Below are 18,346 nucleotides of genomic sequence, written 5' to 3'. Positions count from 1 at the left end.
TTTCTCTGCTCCTCCTCTGTAAGTTTCGATCGCACTATATGCTCAAGTATATAAAGATTGTACGCCCCAAGAGCGGGCAGAGAATTTACTTTGTGTATCCTGTACGCATAGCTGAACTTCTCTCCATGCTGCATGTAATAAACTGAGTGACTTAGCAACTCAACAGTTTCTGGAAGTCTCTTTTATTTGCTCTCGTCCCAAGGTTCGGAGGGTTTTCTCTTTCTGCTGATTTCCTGCAGGCTCAGTTCTACCACACTAGCATTAGCATGCTAACACAACAATGCACCGCGAGTTGTTTTGGTTTCATGCTGGTGCTCAAGGGCGACATCTGCTGGATCAAAAAATCGCATATAAAGCCTTTAAGAGAACTAGCAATTCTCATATTTTTGGAAGACATTTAACAGTTGAACGGAGGTTGCCAGATTTCATGATGTAAACACACATTTTAACAAACAACAACTTGAATCTCTGTGGAACAACTTGCCTGCCTCGAGGCCAGAGGCGAGGTGGATGATGTCATCTTGGCTAGCTCAGCCAATATGGCAGGAGCCAGAGATTTAACCACGGACTCCAAGTCAGTCGGATCTGACAGCGACTGGACGGCTTAGGAGAAAAAGATGAAATGAATGTCAAGACAAAATAGAAGCTTGATGTCAGCTTGAAGTCTCATGAGTCAAGTACAAGATTTGCTGAACTAACTGAAGTTGACCAGATCTTAAACTGGGAAATATCATTAAAACAAAATAAAGTTATCAATGATAAGCACTTTATCTTTTTTTTTTTAATGTTCCATTAAAGACAAATCTTTAAAAACAGTGATGACATAAGAGGTCTTATCGGTCCCAACACTACCTGGTGGCGACCTTCTCTTGTCAACCCTCCGTGGTGGGGAACATCTATCGTCGCTCCTCCAAGGTGGCGAGTATTTCTTGCCAACCTTCCTTAGTGAGGACTTTCTATTGGCAACCCTTCCTGGTGATGACTGCCTCTCGTCGCTCCTCCTCTTTGGTGACCGTGTCTTGCTAGTCCACCGTGTTGGTGACCGTCTATCATATGCCCTCCTTGTTGGCAATCGGGTCTCCTTACTCCTCCTTAGGGGTGATCGCCTGTCATGAAATTTCCTTGGAGGTGATAGTCTGTCATCCTTCCTCCTTGTTGAGGACCATCTCTCCGGGCTCGGTGAGCGTGACCGTCTCTTTGGGCTCGGTGAGCGTGACCGTCTCTTTGGGCTCCGTGAGCGTGACCATCTCTCCGGGCTCCGTGAGCGTGACCGTCTCTTTGGGCTCCGTGAGCGTGACCGTCTCTCCGGGCTCCGTGAGCGTGACCATCTCTCCGGGCTCCGTGAGCGTGACCGTCTCTTTGGGCTCCGTGAGCGTGACCGTCTCTCCGGGCTCCGTGAGTGTGACCATCTCTCAGTGCTCCATGTGGGGGAAGAAGGGCTGTACCTTTGGGAGCGAAAAAGACAGAGACCCGGTGAAAAAATGGACTAAATAATTTTACATATATAACTAATTAAACCTAGTTGGGTAGTTCGTTTCCACAAGATAGTAAAGCCTTCTGTTCTCCCCTTTAAAAGCTGGTATCCTTGTTTACACAGTACAGACCTGTGGCCGTATCCAGAGCGTTGTGGAGATTGTGATCGGCTACTTTGGCAATGAGGGATGATCGATTTGGAACTGGAGCGACTTCCATGCCTGGTGTTCTTTGCAGAGGTTGATGTGGAGGGCTTTGCAATCCCACCACAGTACCACTTAGGGAAACTGAAAAAAAAGGACAATTATTAAAAACACAACAACTCAAACTGAATTTAGCATATTTAGCGAACAAAAGCCAAGTCAGTATTTTGCAGCATTGTAGCGGTTCTGCAGACAAACATTACAATAACCTTCAGTACTTTATTCTGAAAGAATTTTACATTTTACAATGCTTTAACATTTTTTTTTTTTTGCACCCCGAATTACAATTCCCAATACTCCGATCAAGGTAATGATCAAAAATAATCCCAAACAAGTAAGGTGAATAAAGAAAAAAACTGACTGTTTACTGAGGACTTTGCTGCTATTCCTCTGGTGTTGGACGCTGAACTTGTGGTAGAGCCAATCCTATTAGTCAAAACAGACACAAAACATCAAGATAGGCCCATTTATCGTCAACATCTCTATCACCATCACAATCCCAGCTGCAGAGTTTGGATTGTCTGACATCACACATTTCATCAACAATACAGAAGCCTTAAAAAAGTCACTTTAAATTTCAAAGTATTGGCATCATAGTTGTGGGTGTGAAGAGTCTCTAAAGCCCAAATGTCCATCCAGTGTGTATTGATGTAAAAGAAAAAGGCTGAGTTGAATTCATGGCTTAGGCAAAGGCCCAAGAGTTGTGACAAAATAAATGTGATAAGCGTCATCAAAACTATAAGGACCCTGAATATTTAGTAACTTTGTAAACTCTTCAAACTCATAGGTAATAAATACAGCAGTGCATTTGACAAACAATCACTACAACAAAAATCTTCTTTTTTGGTTCCTGATCTTGCAAGATCTTGTCCTTGGGTCCGAGCTAGTATCCAAGTTTCCCAAAGTTCCCTGAAGGCCATCTCTGCAGAAATTCACTCGAGTACAGACCAGGAGAGAATATACACACACAAGCTGAGACATCTAGAGTAGCTGTGGTAAGACATGGAAACTGGGAAGCTGGTTGTATCATGCCGAAATATAAAATAATCTCTTCTGATTGTCGTTCTGATTTGTTGGGAATCACTGTGTAGTCTGTCATGACTGTCACTTCAGTCAGGTCACAAAGTTATTGCTATGTAATCGCCTAATCTTACTTCCAGAATTCCTCACAGAATGACATATGATAATTGACAGAACAAAATTTGGCATATTAAACAATCAAATATTTCCAAAAAGAAGAGCGAACAGGACGACTTTTCTACTCACGTTCAAGTCAGTACAGTCTTTGTTACATAGAGAACAGGTATGAGGAAAGATTTTTGGTATGGCCAAAGCATAGTCATACAACATCTCTGGTGATGGCTGGTCCTTGGAGACAGCAACCTCGTCTTTCACCTCCTTTGGGTCACTGGCATCATTGCTACCACTCAGAACAAGACCAGGTTGGCTGGGATGTAAGCCATGAGACAGAGTGGAAGGTAGTTGGGTTTTCAGTGTTGACGGGCAATCTACTTCCTGTTGATTCAGTGGAACAGGTTTGGGGGCCTCAGACTTGTAAACCTTAATGTCTGTGTCTTTCTTTGGCAGAGGGAAGGAGCTGAGCGTATCTTGGAAAGTCCGATCATTGCTACCAATGAGCACAAGGCCAGGTCGACTGGGATGTATGCCATGGGACAGAGTGGAAGGTAGTTGGGTTTTCAGTGTTGACTGGCAATCTACTTCCTGTTGATTCAATGGAACAGGTTTGGGGGCCTCAGACTTGTAAACCTTAATGTCTGTGTCTTTCTTTGGCAGAGGGAAGGAGCTGAAGGTATCTTGGAAAGCCTGATCATTGCTACCAATGAGCACAAGGCCAGGTCGACTGGGATGTATGCCATGGGACAGAGTGGAAGGTAGTTGGGTTTTCAGTATTGACTGGCAATCTACTTCCTGTGGATTCAAAGGAACTGGTTTCGGGGCCTCTGACTTGTAAAACCTCATGTCTGTGTCTTTCTTTGGCAGAGAAGAGCTGAGGGTATCTTGGAAAGTCCAATCATTGCTACCAATGAGCACAAGGCCAGGTCGACTGGGATGTATGCCGTGGGACAGAGTGGAAGGTAGTTGGGTTTTCAGTATTGACTGGCAATCTACTTCCTGTGGGTTCAAAGGAACTGGTTTGGGGGCCTCTGACTTGTAAAACCTCATGTCTGTGTCTACCTTTTGCAGAGGGAAGGAGCTGAGGGTATCTTGGAAAGTCTGCTTGGGTAGCATCTGTGATTGTGTCGTCTTATCACTGCTTGGAGATGCCGAACTTAGAGCTGAACTGCATGAAGAGCCAAGACTAGTAAAGGAACTCTCCTGCTCTGTATCTTTCTTTTGAAATGGTTCTTGACCGTTTCTGTTATCAGTCGTATCCATCGTAGACACATATCCACTCCCACCACTATTGTCTCTGTCTTTTTGTAGGTGTATTTGGTGCAAGATGAGTGGCAGGTTAGCAGGGGTCATCTGGTCTTCAGGATAGGAGATAAGAAATTCCAAATCTTCTTTCTCAAGTCCAAAGTGCAGAAGGATTTTAGCAGCAGTTTCAGGGGTGAACTTGGGTTTCCTATGTTCCGAGGTGGCTGCAGGTTTGTCTGAGGCTCTAAGGTCATAATCACCTAACTCTGGAATGGTCTGCATATTATGTTCTCTTTGCCCCTGGGTGGAATTTGGGTTCCCAGGGGCATAGGGGTTATAAGAAGGATTGGACATGGTGTCAATGCACTTCTGAAGTCAAGCAGTTGATCTTTGTAGCAGTTCGAGAATGGGCATTAGGGTTGCAGCTTTGCTACCAACAGGTCAACAGCTTTGTCAGTGCTAGTTCACTTTTCAGTTGAGCCAGCGGTAAGGAGGCAGTCCATGGGCCAGTCAGGAGCTAGCTCCCTGGGAGCCCTCCAAATAGAGGGCTACTGTGAGCCAAGGAGAAGAACAACGGGCAGATTGCTCTGATAAAAAATATAATGGGACTGTACTTCAGCTTTTTTGTTGGGTAAACTCCGCCATCCGGAAGGTTGTGTCTTGACTTGTCCACTTAGGTTCTTCCTGCTGGAGAAAAAGTAATTTCATATATGTATCTATTATGAGAGAAAAGATAAGACAAGGCAAATCCAACAAAGCACAGACAAAGAGTGAACAAAAGGTAAAGGCTGTTAACGGGGCACATCAGAAACAGACACATTTGTAGGCATCACTTTGAGTAACTTGCAGGGTTTTGCACCAGTAGACTAAACAATGCACATCTTGAAATTCAAGTTCTCCCTAAAGCAATTTCCTTCTCAAAACATCATACACCACAAAACCATAATTCTGACGTTCTTGAAAACACAATGTTGAATGCTCATAGGGACTAGAGACTATGTAATCACCCCTGGAATCAAATAAACTGGGTTTCAGGTTGAATAGTGTAGCAACAAGAAAGTATACAGAAGGAAGAATATGATAAACATTGCGATAGCCTAATCATCATCAGTGTTTCCCCTAGGTTTACAGCGTTGGGGGGGGGGGGGGGGGGGGGGGGGTGGGAACAAGCCGACATGGCGACACGGTGACACGACGACACAAACACTTGAAGGAATCTTGGTGTTCATGTGTTACTTTTAATGACAGCTGTCCTTTTCTATCTGAAAGTTATCCTTAAATGACTTATTTCCCTGATTTCCGACTCTATCCACCATCCTATTTCTACAATAAAGGCACAAAAAGCCCCAAAATAAATCTTAATTTTTTTAAATTTGGGGCCGCCCCCTCAATATAATGGTAGGGGAAACACTGATCATACACATCAATAGATACAATTCTGTTGTCTGTCATTGGTCATCGACAAGGTGTCTGGCTCTTTATACCCTTGTCTGAACCCAATGTTAGGTGCTTTATAAAATGTGCACTAACTGTACAATACCGGGAAAAATAACATCAACTTTTTTTTTTTGCATATGCTGTGATATCAAACATGTCTAATATGGGAAAGCATTAGACCGTGAGATCCGACTCTGAACTCCATCTCCTGACTGACAAAAGTTCCACAACAAGTTGTCTGTTATGTAAGTGTTCAATGATCTAATTGAGCCAAAAAAGGATGTTGAAGATGATATATAAGAACTGAAGTAAAAGAAAACAGATCCTTGATTCAAAAAGATTATACAAAAAGACTCAACATATGGTCCTAGATAACAGTAGAGGAGCCTCGCTTGATTTTATTACAGCCCTTGTACATGGACACATCAACCTAGCAACATGAAGTGTTTTGGCTGAATTTCTGCTAAAAACTTTCTGAAATCCGCCCTATGTGCATGAATAACAAACAAACTGGCACAGACACCTGCCCGGTCATGAATCACTTCTTTTGACGTAACTTCCTCAAACTGCGAACTTTAGAAACCGAGACGAGCAGCATTGAGACGTAAATAGCTCTCAGGGTAAGTGAGAATGTTTGTCTTCTCCACCTGTCATGTCGTGCCATTTGTCGCGTTGTCTCGTCTTATTCAATCACAGAATTCCTCTGAATCGCCTATCATCAAGTCTAGATTCAATACAGTCACCCCCCCCCCCCCCCCCCGCGTACAGGATACACAAAGTAAATTCTCTGCCCGCTCTTGGGGCGTACAATCTTTATATACTTGAGCATATAGTGCGATCGTAACTTACAGAGGAGGAACAGAGAAAAGGGTGTAGTTTTATCTGTGTCAGCACCTTGTGGCCGGTGGTACAAATATGTGCCTTATAAGGAGGTGTTGTTGAGTCTGTGTTATCTCAAAGGTAAGAACATCTGGGGTGAGGTGAGTATCGTGCAATGTTCGTGTGCTGCAGTGGTTATAAGGTCATGTTGCATGTATACGTGAGGCTATGTCTAATGTATTGGATCAGTTAATAAGCAAACATAAAAGTATAAAGAATATAAGATTCCACAATAGCGTCTTGAAACGGGGACTGAATTGGGTTACTCATAGTTTCCCCCCTTCCCCCCTTTGCATGAACTCATCCCTCCCACCCCCACCCACCAGATCCAGACTCTGAAAACCATGAACCAAATGGACCTAGACTAGACTTAAGAGCCACATCGACCAATTATATATATATATATATAAAATTATATTTCTGCAAGATTAGAGATTTATTCCCTAAAATATGTGTGGGGAAACACAGTGACAAAGTATAATTCTGCTGACAATGTTTCCCTTTTTTAAATAATTACTTTGGATTTTTTTTCTCCAAGTAGGACCTAAAAGAGCCACAACTAGTCCCAAAGGAGCCACATGTGTTCAGACCTAGAGCTGACCTTTTAATAATTTAGCTAATTCAATTGGCCTATATTAGCATAACAATGAATATCTGTATCGGCTCATTTATTTATATTACTAATTTATTAACATATTGGTCGGGCCCTACTAAAATAAACAACTTTATTCTCATAAATTTACAAATTTATTCTTGTTCATTTACGACTTTATTCTTGTTAATTTTCAACTTTATTCTAGTATTATTATGACTTTTTTACATGATGTTATAAAAAAACATCGTCTTCAATATACTTTAATAAATGTCAATGTGGAGAAACTGCTATAAGAATCACAAAAAACATGTGTAAACTTAAATCACAAGAGCATACCCAGGCGTATGCTCTCTGGCCTCATTAGTATAGTATTTATGGTTTAGTATCGGCTGTATATATTATGCCAAATAATATGCACATCATTAAATACCATGATTTATGTTTGTTTCAGTATTTAATACTAGATTGTGAGTCCGGTTGTTGAGTCAAATACTGTGTATGTGTTATTAGGGGGGCTCTTCCTTTTGGAGGCGGGGGGCACAGGGGGGACCAAGCTCAGTGTTACAGGGACACTGGCCCCTGTTGGCCCCTGCCTAAACCAAAGAAGGCAACAACAGTTTGACATTCAGTGAAGTTGGACGCCCATCCAGCCAAATGGACTACATAATAAAACCCACACATAATCAACCCACGCACGACAACAAACGGTAACCAAGCAACAAACAAAAGACTCTAAGCGTATGATGAAACAACTTACCAATGAAGTTTTCATCATAGACTGTAAATATTACAGTCTTTTACTTAGTTTTTTTTACACTTTTAATGTTACGAAAAACTGCAAGGTAAACAGAAATAAAGCAGACGACTAGGTTTTTAAAACTCCAGACAGCAGCGGGGGTGGAATCAATGACATTACAAACAGGCCACAGCTGTTTGTTTGCTGCTGAAGTTGAGAACCCCCTTGGCAGTGGAGGGGGGGGCCCTCTCTGCTCTACAAAATACATTGTGTGTCTTGATTGCGGAAAAGGAAAATAGAGACTCAAATCTAGTCAAACCAACTTTATTCGAAAATTCAACTAAATAACAAAATGCATGTTAAATTTGGCTCAAAGTGGCCCGCCCCTTGAGACAACAGTGGGCCCCCACACTCGCTCCGCTACTGCCTAAAACTTATGAGCAAAGCAAACACACATCACACATTTTTCTATTTCTATTTCTTTGTCACACACCTGCGGTTATTACAGGTGCGTGCCTTGCGGCGACCTTCTGCTCACTCTCATCCTCGCACTTTTTTTAGGAAGGTATTTCTGAAGAGCCTGACTCACCCAGGAGATCTTCGGCCGCGTCTGTCCCACTCCTTATTTACTGTCAGCTTGCTGTATGTCAGGGGGAATTTATAGCTCTAACTTGAGAACTTCGACGCACCGTTTCTGGCCTTCAGAATAAAAGCGCTGAAGTTTGAGTGGCAACCGTCGTCATCGGGTACTGCCTCCTCCCACCAGAAAATTAGAAAAAGGGGGATGATATGTCCTCTTTAAAGTGTGACCCTATCTATTTACAGGCTATCTTCTCATCTGCTTTTTTAAACATTGCTGTACATATATAAACAACACAACTTCAGAAGGTCAACACTTTTATTCTTATTTTTTTATATTCAGGTCTAATTACAGATTTTTTCCTCAACTGTTTATAAGTTCTTGCTTTATATTACAAATATATTATTATCCCTGCACGGGTTATGTACATTTCTTGTATAAATCTATTTTTAATTGCACAGTTTAAGTTTGTTTCATCTAGGGGTATTCTTTAAATCTTTTTTCAGGTTAATATATATGTATGGGAGGGGGGCGTGGTTAATTTGTAACAAATGTTTCATGTCATGTACGTCTTTGTAACCTGCTACTGGATGCTTTGAATTTCCGTCGGGATCGATAAAGTATCTATTTCTCTATAAGAAGACGACTTCGACTTCAAACGGCCCGCGATTTTATTCTGAAGGCCACGCACCAAAACAGGAAGTCGTCACTGTTATTCGCGGAACTTGGAATTCCTCCCTGGCTGCAACTGGACAGTTCGATGAGTTTGAGCACAAGGTAGCGGAAAGATAAGCATAAATAACGACAGGTATGAAACAAATACACCTTAATGGAAACCCGTGTTGTAATAATAAGCCTCTACAGTCGACGTAGGTGATGTTTGTTGACTCGTAAAGTGTGTGTTTGTACGCGGTTTCTCCTGAAGACGACCATTAGCAGGAGCATGCGTGGCTAGTTCTACTGAGCAACCTTTGCTCTGTTTTATTGACCAACTGGTTTGTGTTCAAAGTCAGAAACTCATCTGCAGTTTTATATCTTGTTTTTTGCTTGTAAAGCGTTGTTTTTGATAAGTCTTTACGGGAGTTACCTCTGTGCTAAGACACGGCCTGTGACTCTTAAACATAGTAAACACCACCATTTTGGATCTTCGGGTTTGTCAAACATTAAAGGTGCACTATGTAGAGAAATTTTAAAGTTGGAGAAGTGTACAGATTCTGTGGTATATGGTCATAACTCTATATACAAACTGTGCTCAAGAGGAAAAATATGGTCCCTGGATCACTGTTTGAAGATAAAATGCTATGTGATAAGTAGGGTTGCAAATTTCAGTTGAACACCTTAACGATCAATTATCGATTAATCATTTACAATTAATGAGCCTATAAATGCATGACTTTTTCTCAGGTTATGTTTGATTGAAACCATCACAGCAGCAAGCTCTATAACACGATAACAACAACTAAAGTTACATTTAAGAAGAAGAATTATCATTTGCAATGGATTGTGGGATTGGTAGTTCCTTAACTCCAGGTAATTAATATGTTTACAGACTTGTACTTTTGCCTGTTCTCCATTTTTCAATGCAGTTTTTTTTTTTTGCGCAGAATCAAATGTTAAATAGTCCAGAGTATTGGGGTGTTGCATGTCTGGACATGTTCAAAGAGGTGAAGCTATATATTTGCTCTACGTGGAGCCTTTAAGCAAGAGCAAAAAAGCCTTCTCAGCCTTTTTAAAGCCAAACTGTGTCTCAGTCGGGACCTTGAAAAAATGTGAACGATGCAAATTTGCAGAAGCGTTAAACGCCCACACAAGTTCGTTTGTGGTTTTGCTCAAGATTTGGTGCACTCACAGGTGCAAAGGCGCCCAACGGATGCATCAGTGTTTCCCCTACCATTATATTAGGAGGGCGGCCCGCCCCCCTTGAAGGTCAACGTTGTTTTTAAAGATTAGTTTTTGGGCTTTTTGTGCCTTTATTGTAGAGATAGGATAGTGGATAGAGTCTGTAATCAGGGGAAGAAGTCATTTAAGGATACTTTTCCGATAGAAAAGGACAGCTGTCATTAAAAGTAATGCAGGAACACCAAGATTCCTTCAAGTGTTTGTTTCGGCGTGTCCCCCCCCCCCCACCCCCCCAACGCTGTAAACCTAAGGGAAACACTGTGCATGCATGATAAACGGTATATGGAAAAGCAATGAAAGCTGTTATGATTACATGATATATGGATTAAGTGGTTATAAAGAAACAAACACAGGTATAGTAAAAACAAAATTGACAATTGCATAATTCTTTCTGATCTTTCAACAGGGTAAGATGGTTGTCATGGTTACAGGCTTCAATCTCTTGTTATAAACGATGATATAAAATGTCAGTGGAGGATTTGAAATGGGGAAATTTACTTCCAGAAACAGAGCCGCCGAATAAGTCTGCTGTCACTGTTGAAATTATAGATATGGGGGATTTTTGGTGCCAAAATCGTTAATGTGGAGTTAAAAAATCCGATATCGATATCTCTGCGTTGATCCCTCAAATGTCAAACACTTGTGGATAACGTAGACAAGGTGGTCACTCAACTGGAAAATAACTGTGCATACGTGCGTCATTGCTTGACACTGTGGAGGGCAATGATGCTTGTTGTAATCTATATAGCGCCCTCTGCTAATGACAGGAAGAAACCTGCTAGTGTAATACAATAATACTCCAATTAAATGCTATTTGACAGGTAAATAAATCTAGTGATATCAGCGATAAAATTAGCCGATACCGATTGTCACTCGATATGTGGCCGATTAATCGGTCAGGCTCTACAAATAACACTTCAACAAAATAGACTTTAATGTTCAATATCAACATTAGAGAAAAAAAAAGTTACGTCTGTTTTTTTCAGCATCCTGTACAGTTAGTTGGCATTTTTAAAAGCATCTCATTTTGGGTTCCATGAAGAAGGGAAATCACCGGACTTTCCTGAAAGACTGTTCCTGTGTGGGAATCTGTTCAGTTACGACGCACTGTCACCGAGCTCCGTGTTTTATTGAAGACAAAACAATTGTATCCATCACTGTGTATCATTATCAGGCTACCACATTGTATATCACATATTCCTCAATGTGTATAATGTTGTTACACTACCAAACCTCAAACCCAATAAATTTTGTTCCAGAGCACATAGTGGAAGTTCAGTCGTTTAGTCTTTCCCTTCTAGCATTCGACGCCATGTTTTCAAGATGGTATGATCTAATTTGAGCTTCTGAGAAGGAAACTGCTTTAGGGAAAACTTTGATTTCAAAATGTGAATTGTCAGTCTATGGGTGCAAAACCCCACCACTTACACAAAGATGTTCTAATTGTTAAGAGCAATTCACCTTTTTTCACTTTGTGCCCTTTGTTGCCTTTGCCCTCTTCTTTTCCCTGACACACCAAGGAGATTGTCGGCCGTCGGTCCTTGTTGGACCTTCGGTGAGCGATTGTCGCCCTAGTTTTTGCGGGTTCAGGAAAGCCCCTTGAACCTACCGCTGTAGTATCCATGCTTTCACCTATTAGTGCGGTTCCTCCTTATTTGTCGCCTCTGCCTCTTTTTTTTTCCCCCCCACTAAAAGACCAAGTGCTCACAACGCCAGTGCCATTTTATCAAACACTACTTCTTTGCGGTCTGCTTGGTGTGTCGGGGCCTTTAAAGTAGTTAAATAGATGGAATTAATGTCTCTCCAGCAGGAAGCAACAAAGTGAACAAATCAAGACACAACCTTCCAGATGGTGGATTTTACCAATCTAAAAAGCTGATGTACAGTCTCATTCAATAATCCCTTCCTTTGTTTTTCAGCTTTTCAGCTTTGCATTGCTATCGGAGCAGTGTGTCTTTTCTTCTACTCCTGAGCCCCTTAGAGCCCTCTATTTGGAGGGCTCCCAGGGAGCTTGCTCCTAACTGGCCAGCAGACTGAACCATTGCTGCTGGTTCAACTGAAAAGTGAGCTAGCATTGACACAAATTTACAATTCCTCGTTGTTGGCAGCAAAGCTGCAACCTTTAAAAGTCAATGCCCTTTCTCGAACTGAAGCTGAAATCAAGAGCTTGACTTCTGGACATCACCAACACCATGTCCCATCCTTTTTATAACCCCTATGCCCCCGGGAACCACAATCCCACCCAGGGGCAGTATGGACACTCCAATACACCGCCTGAGAGGGATCCTCGGGGGCCACCTTCTTTTCTTGGACCCGGTTCTAGGTTCAGTTCTTTTGGAGCTTCTCCTGTAATTCCTGAAAACTCTGGACAAACAGTCTCTGCGTCGCTGAATTACAGGCCTGAACCTAGTCGGGCCATAAGGGATGAGGATACAAAGAGCTCTATAGACATGCACATTGGGAGAGCCAGAGAGGGGGTATGGCCTCCTGGTACACCCTTGCATCAACCTATGGACCAGGGAACCCGGTTTACCAGCACGCAAAGGGATGACTTTCACTCTCCTGGCGCCTCCTACGCAATGACTACAGCTTCTGCATCTCTGGGACACAAACATGAAGTGGACATTGGAAGTGGCAGTAGCAACTTGAACCGTTTGACAAACTATATACGGCCCTCAACAGATGGCTCCATATTAAAGTCATCATCTGCTTTGTCAAACTATGCAAGAATTGCTGACGGTAGGTTAAATAACCCTGATGAAAGAGAACATGGTATGCAGACTATTCCAGGGTTAGGTGATTATGACCGTTCAGCCTCAGACAAACCTGCATCCTCTACAGAACCCTTTCAACCCATGTACACCTATGAATCAGCTGCTAGCATCCTTCTGCAATTCGGACTTGAGAAAGAGGATTTGGAACATCTCATCTCTTATCCTGAAGACCAGATTACCCCTGCTAACCTGCCATTCATCTTGCGCCAAATACGCCTTCAAAAGGACAAGAGTGCAGCAACAGCAGTTCAGTCAAAAGCCTATCTCGAACCCCAGCTCACCAGAACAATGAGTTCTGGTGGGGCAGTGGATAAAACTTCATCAGCTGTACTCCAGCCGAGTAATGTGATTGACTATGGACATACAAGCAAGTATGCAGCAGGCGTTGGGGATGAGATTGGAAGGAAAATTGACAGAGACAACGGTGGTGGGTGTGGAAATTTGTTTGTGATGGACACTGATGAAAGACACTGTAGAGAGCCACTGCAGAAAAACACACCAGAGTTTAAAAGTAGTGCCTTGGGTTCGTCAAGTGAGCAGACGCGTTCTTCCACCACTCTAAGCTCTATGTACGGTTCAGTTCTTAGACCTGTGGATTCTCCAAGCAGTGATCAGACAAAACCATGGCAGGTTCAACCAAAACGGACTTTCCAAGATATCCTCAATTCTTTCTCTCAGCTAAAGAAAAACTCAGAAATGAGTGCTCTCAAGTCTGAGGCCTCCAAACTTGCTTCTTTGAGTCAACAGGAAGTACATCCCCAGTCAATATTGAAAACCCAACCACCTTCTACTCGAACCCATGGCGCACATCCCAGCCGACCTGGCCTTGTGCTAATTGGCAGTAAAACTCCAGGTCAAAGGCCAACAGTTCCCGTGAAGAGTCATCAGGCATCGCAACAGCCAATACAGCAGACGCAGAAGCAGCCGGTTAAGAAGGCCAAGAATCAGTCACTAAAGCAAGTTCCGAAGCAGCCGGTGCAGAAGCAGCCTTTGAAACAGCAGCAGTCAAAGAAACAGATGCAGCAGCATCAGAAGCACCCAGTATCACAGAAAGGGCAAGTTCCCCCTACTGGTGTCCTTGCACGCTTGGTGAAGCTATCAACTTCTAAAGGACAGCCGAAAAACGAGGCGGCAGTCTCCAAGGATCAGCCAACACCAGAGATGATGTTTGACTATGCTGCGGCCTCACCAAGAATCTTTCCTCATACCTGTGTTCTATGTAACAAAGAATGTACTGACTTGAAGGTGAGTAGAAGACTGCCCCCCCCTGTTCTCTGTCCTTTCTTGGACACTGTGGGTATCTAAATTTCTTCTTTTTCAATTGTATAATTACATTATGTTTGTCAATCAGTTGTAATTCTGTGGATATTTACTGAATGGTTTCAATTTCTGTCAAGAATGTGTGAATTCCAAAGCCCTTTGGAAAGCTTTATGTGAATTCTTATGATTTAAAGGTTTTGGTATTTTGCTGTCAGAAAATACAATTTAAGATGTGCACATTTGTGTGGCAATTTTTTTACCGGAGTTTAATTGTCTTGGATGTTGTTTTTGATGTTTTCCAAAACTAACCACCAACTGCATGTTGTTATATGTAAGTCAAGACGACTGATGAGAATTTGATTGATTTAAAACTGTTACCAAGATTCTGGTCAAATCTTAAAGGTCACTTATTATTCAAAATCCACTTCACCATGTTTTTCTAACACTAATATGTGTCTCTGGTCCGTCTACAAACCCCCCAATTATGGGCAAAGTCCATCCTCTCCATCTTTTCCCTGCTCCACTTTTCAGAAAATGTGTGCCCAAAGGTGTTTGGAGATTTTCCCTTCATGACATCACAAAGGGCAGTAGCCCCTCCCCCAGGTGGGTGACACTCCCACAGCTAGGTGCCCTCTGAGTCTGCCTTCTCACCGTAAACAATAGGACATGGAGCGAGAAAGCACCGAGACACCCAAGCCCTTCCAGAGAGTGGGCGTGGTCAGACACAGCTCATTTACATATTTAAAGCTACAGAAACAGCCTGTTCTGAGCAGGGCTGAAATAGAGGGGTTTATAGGTATGATCAAATACAGGATCTTGGAAGAAACTTGAAAGACATATTTTGGGGACCCTCTGGGACTTATTTAAGGAGGATAATATGTGACCTTTAAGATCTTTTGCAGCAGGTTCCTTTTTTGGTTCAGTATTTATTTTAAAAGTTTTTGTGAATGTCTTTCTCCTACCTCATTTGATGTGTTGCAATACTGACTGTTATAAGAAATCAGTCAAGCTTTTATTTTAGTCATTCTGTGACCTAGGTAGACTTCCACTTGAAGCCAATGGACCAGATGCCACAAAGACTGTAATACTGAATCAACCACACAATCAGCAGAGATTCTTCTACTTCAATCTGTCTTTGATTGGTTATCCTTTAAATGCAGAGGACGTTTCTTAATTTGGTTTAATACTTAAAGACACCCCAGCCTCCCAGCTTCTACATCTTTCTGCGACTACTCTAGATGTCTCAGCTTATTTATTCTTTTTCCTGGTCTGTACTTGAGTGAATTCTGCTGAGATGACCTTCACTGAACTTTGGGATACTTTGATACAAGCTCCGACCAAAGGACAAGATTTGACACAATCAAGAACCAAGAAGAAGATTTTTGATGTAATTGTTTTTTACAGGTTGCCCATGGACTCAAGCTGACTAATGTCAGATGTTTAAAGAGTACTCAATGCTCTTTATATATTTTTTTAATATAATTCTTATTTTTCCATTTATTTTTCCACCAATCATAAAGCTTTATGTTAAAACTCATCATTTATTTTTAATTATTTTTGCCAGTGTATTAGCTCCGGCCTGTGTTTTCATATTTTGGGAGTACTGGCCTCAGCTGAAGATTGTGAAAGACTGCTTTTTTTTTTTTTAAATATCAACACACACCCTGGGACTTTCCTGAGCAGAGAAATGGAATTGGACACTTGGGACTCCTGAGACCCGACACACCACCAATAATAACGGACTTACTTTGAACATCCAAGGGACTTTTTCTTCTGTGTTGTTGAATAAAACATGTGTTGTCAGACAATCCTAAAAAAATTGGCAGTGAGATTGTGAAGGTGATAACGATCTTGATAATAACGAGCCCCGTCTAATTTGTTGTGTGTCTGTTGTTCTGATGAATAGGATTGGATCTCCCACCAGAACAGCAGCCTTCACCTTGAGAGCTGCACACGCCTCAGAAAACAGTCAGTCTCTTCTTGAGTATCTTTTGTATTTGAGATTGTTGTGATAATCAAAGCTGTTTCTGAGTATGTTTGGGGGGGGGGGGGGGATGTACTTACATATTGTTGAGTGTAAGAACTGTAAAACAAGGGTTATACTTGTATGACTTGGCTTTATTCACAATATGTAGTCTGTTTTTTGTTTTTTAATTGTTGCTGTTTTTGATTTTCTCCCCCCGTCCACAGATATCCTAAGTGGGATGGTGGGATTACACTTGGGCCTAGGTAAATGGATGGCTACCATGTTGTTGTACATCACGTCTAACTTCCAACCTTTCTTCTACTCCTTCCTTTCCTTTGTCACTTTCCTATGCCCTTCTCTTAACTCCTTCCTTTCCTTCTCTGCTCTCAGTCTTCCTCTCCTTTGCTCCCTTTCTCTCCTCACTTGCCGAACTCCTCTTATCCTCCTTATCTTTCTTCCTTCCCCCCTCTCCTCTCTTAATGCTTCCTTTCTGTCCGTCTTATCTTATCTCGTCACCTCCCTCTTTTACTTTCCTCCTCTTTATACTTTCACCTATCTTGTTTATTTTCCCTTTACTTATCTATCTATTCTCCCTCCCTTGATTCCTCTCCTGACCTTCCTTCCTGTTTTTCCTTTTCTCATGTAATTCTTTTTTCTCCTATCATCTAATTTTCTTTCCTTCTTTCATCCTTTCCTTTGCTTATGTACATTGTACAATAGATATAGACTATAGAACTGAATGCAATTGTACTGCATTGTCTCATACTTTGAAAATGAATCATGTAATTGTAAGAGTAGTTTAGAGAACAGAAGAATAACATGGATCCTCAGGTTTTCAAATCTGGTACATTCAGTCTTTAACTTCCTGTTTCATTGGGTTCTTCAGGGCTGCAGGTAAAGATGCCAAGACCCCAAGCTCAACCTCTGCCAAGAAAACCAGGCATGGAAGCCGCTCCCGATCAAAATCTGTTAGCCCTCATCGCCGCCGTGGCTCAGAGGGTCGACGGGATAAACGCAGAAGCCGATCCCGGTCTCCACAGAGCTCCAAATACAGCGGCAGGTGTGTAGCACAAAACTGATGATTCCAGCTGTGACATTGGTTAAAAAATGGTTTTATCCAAACAATCATCGGTTCTCTTCTCGCCCTCCAAGGTATGACGGCCCCGCCACCTCCAGCTATCGGTCTCGTTCACAGAGCCCTGAGAGACGATCCTCACCACGCAGGAAGGACGACAGACAATCATCTCCAAGAAGAACCCGTGATAGACGATCGCCCCTAAAGAGGAGCAACGAGTCGTGGTCGCCACAGAGGAACAGATGGTCGCCGCCAAGGAAGGGCGATGCTATACGGGGCGACGAGAGATGGACGCCGCCAAGGAGGCCCGAAGGAGGATGGTCACCGTTAAGGAGGGCCGGCGAGAGACAGTCGCCGTCGAGGAGGAGCAGCGACAGCAGATCGCCGACGAGGAGGGTCGACAATAGGTGGTCACCGCCCAAGAGGTTCGACAAGCGAAGGTCGCCACCGAGGAGAGTTGACGACAGGTGGTCACCGTCGAGGAGAGTTGGCGGGGGGCGGTCGCCGCCAGGGAGGAGTGCTGGAAGCAGATCGCCAACCGGGAGGAGCCAGGAGAGACGATCGTCCAGAGAGGGGTCGTCCCCTCAACGGAAAGCGTCAAACAGTGCGGAGAGTCTGGCTAAGAAGCTGCTGGAAACATCAGGTTGGGAAACTTCTTTGAGACCTCCACTTTTCAGTTTTTAGACATCAAGACATCATTTTTTTTTCTCTTCTTCTCTTTAGCCGCCCAGTCGCTGTCCAATAAGTCCGACCTAGAGACCATGGTTAAAACTCTGGCTCCTGCTTTATTGGCCGAGCTAGCCAAAATGACCTCCTCCTCTTCCTCGTCGTCTCTCAAAGGAGGAAAACGCTCCTTGCCCGCTTCCTCTTTGAGACGGAAGAAATTGTCTTCTTCTGCCGCTTCCTCGACTTTTTCCTCTTCTGCAGCAAAGATGAAACGGTCGGCAACGATTCCATCCAAAGCAATGAGGTTGCTCAAGAGTGAGGCAAGTCTGAGTTTGAGATGAAGGTCATTGTGTGTTTAACTATGAAGTTTAGCAACAGTCTTTCTACTGTTATAGGATGTATTCAATGAGAGACTCATTATTAT

The 18,346-nt window shown here is 42.7% G+C and overlaps 2 protein-coding genes across 2 annotated transcripts; one reads left to right on the top strand and one right to left on the bottom strand.

Moving 5' to 3' along the window:
- Positions 1-2,345: 2,345 nt before the first annotated feature.
- LOC132958325 (uncharacterized) lies at positions 2,346-8,319 on the bottom strand. The gene is made up of 2 exons (XM_061031076.1): positions 8,196-8,319; positions 2,346-4,742 (listed from the first exon to the last, which is right to left on the bottom strand). The coding sequence occupies exon 2, from the start codon at positions 4,407-4,409 to the stop codon at positions 2,895-2,897; it is 1,515 nt and encodes a 504-aa protein (XP_060887059.1). The 5' UTR covers positions 4,410-4,742; positions 8,196-8,319; the 3' UTR covers positions 2,346-2,894.
- A 1,775-nt stretch (positions 8,320-10,094) lies between these two features.
- Positions 10,095-18,263, top strand: LOC132958892 (serine/arginine repetitive matrix protein 5-like). Its single transcript, XM_061031977.1, has 6 exons — positions 10,095-14,200; positions 16,122-16,183; positions 16,406-16,444; positions 17,068-17,241; positions 17,334-17,899; positions 17,980-18,263. The coding sequence occupies exons 1-6, from the start codon at positions 12,374-12,376 to the stop codon at positions 18,261-18,263; spliced, it is 2,952 nt and encodes a 983-aa protein (XP_060887960.1). The 5' UTR covers positions 10,095-12,373.
- The last annotated feature ends 83 nt before the right edge of the window (positions 18,264-18,346 follow it).

This window comes from Labrus mixtus, chromosome 23, assembly GCF_963584025.1.
Source record: "Labrus mixtus chromosome 23, fLabMix1.1, whole genome shotgun sequence".
In the NCBI taxonomy this organism is placed as follows: Eukaryota; Metazoa; Chordata; class Actinopteri; order Labriformes; family Labridae; genus Labrus; species Labrus mixtus.
Note: the sequence above shows the minus strand (reverse complement) of the source record. Positions and strands in the feature narration are given on the sequence as shown.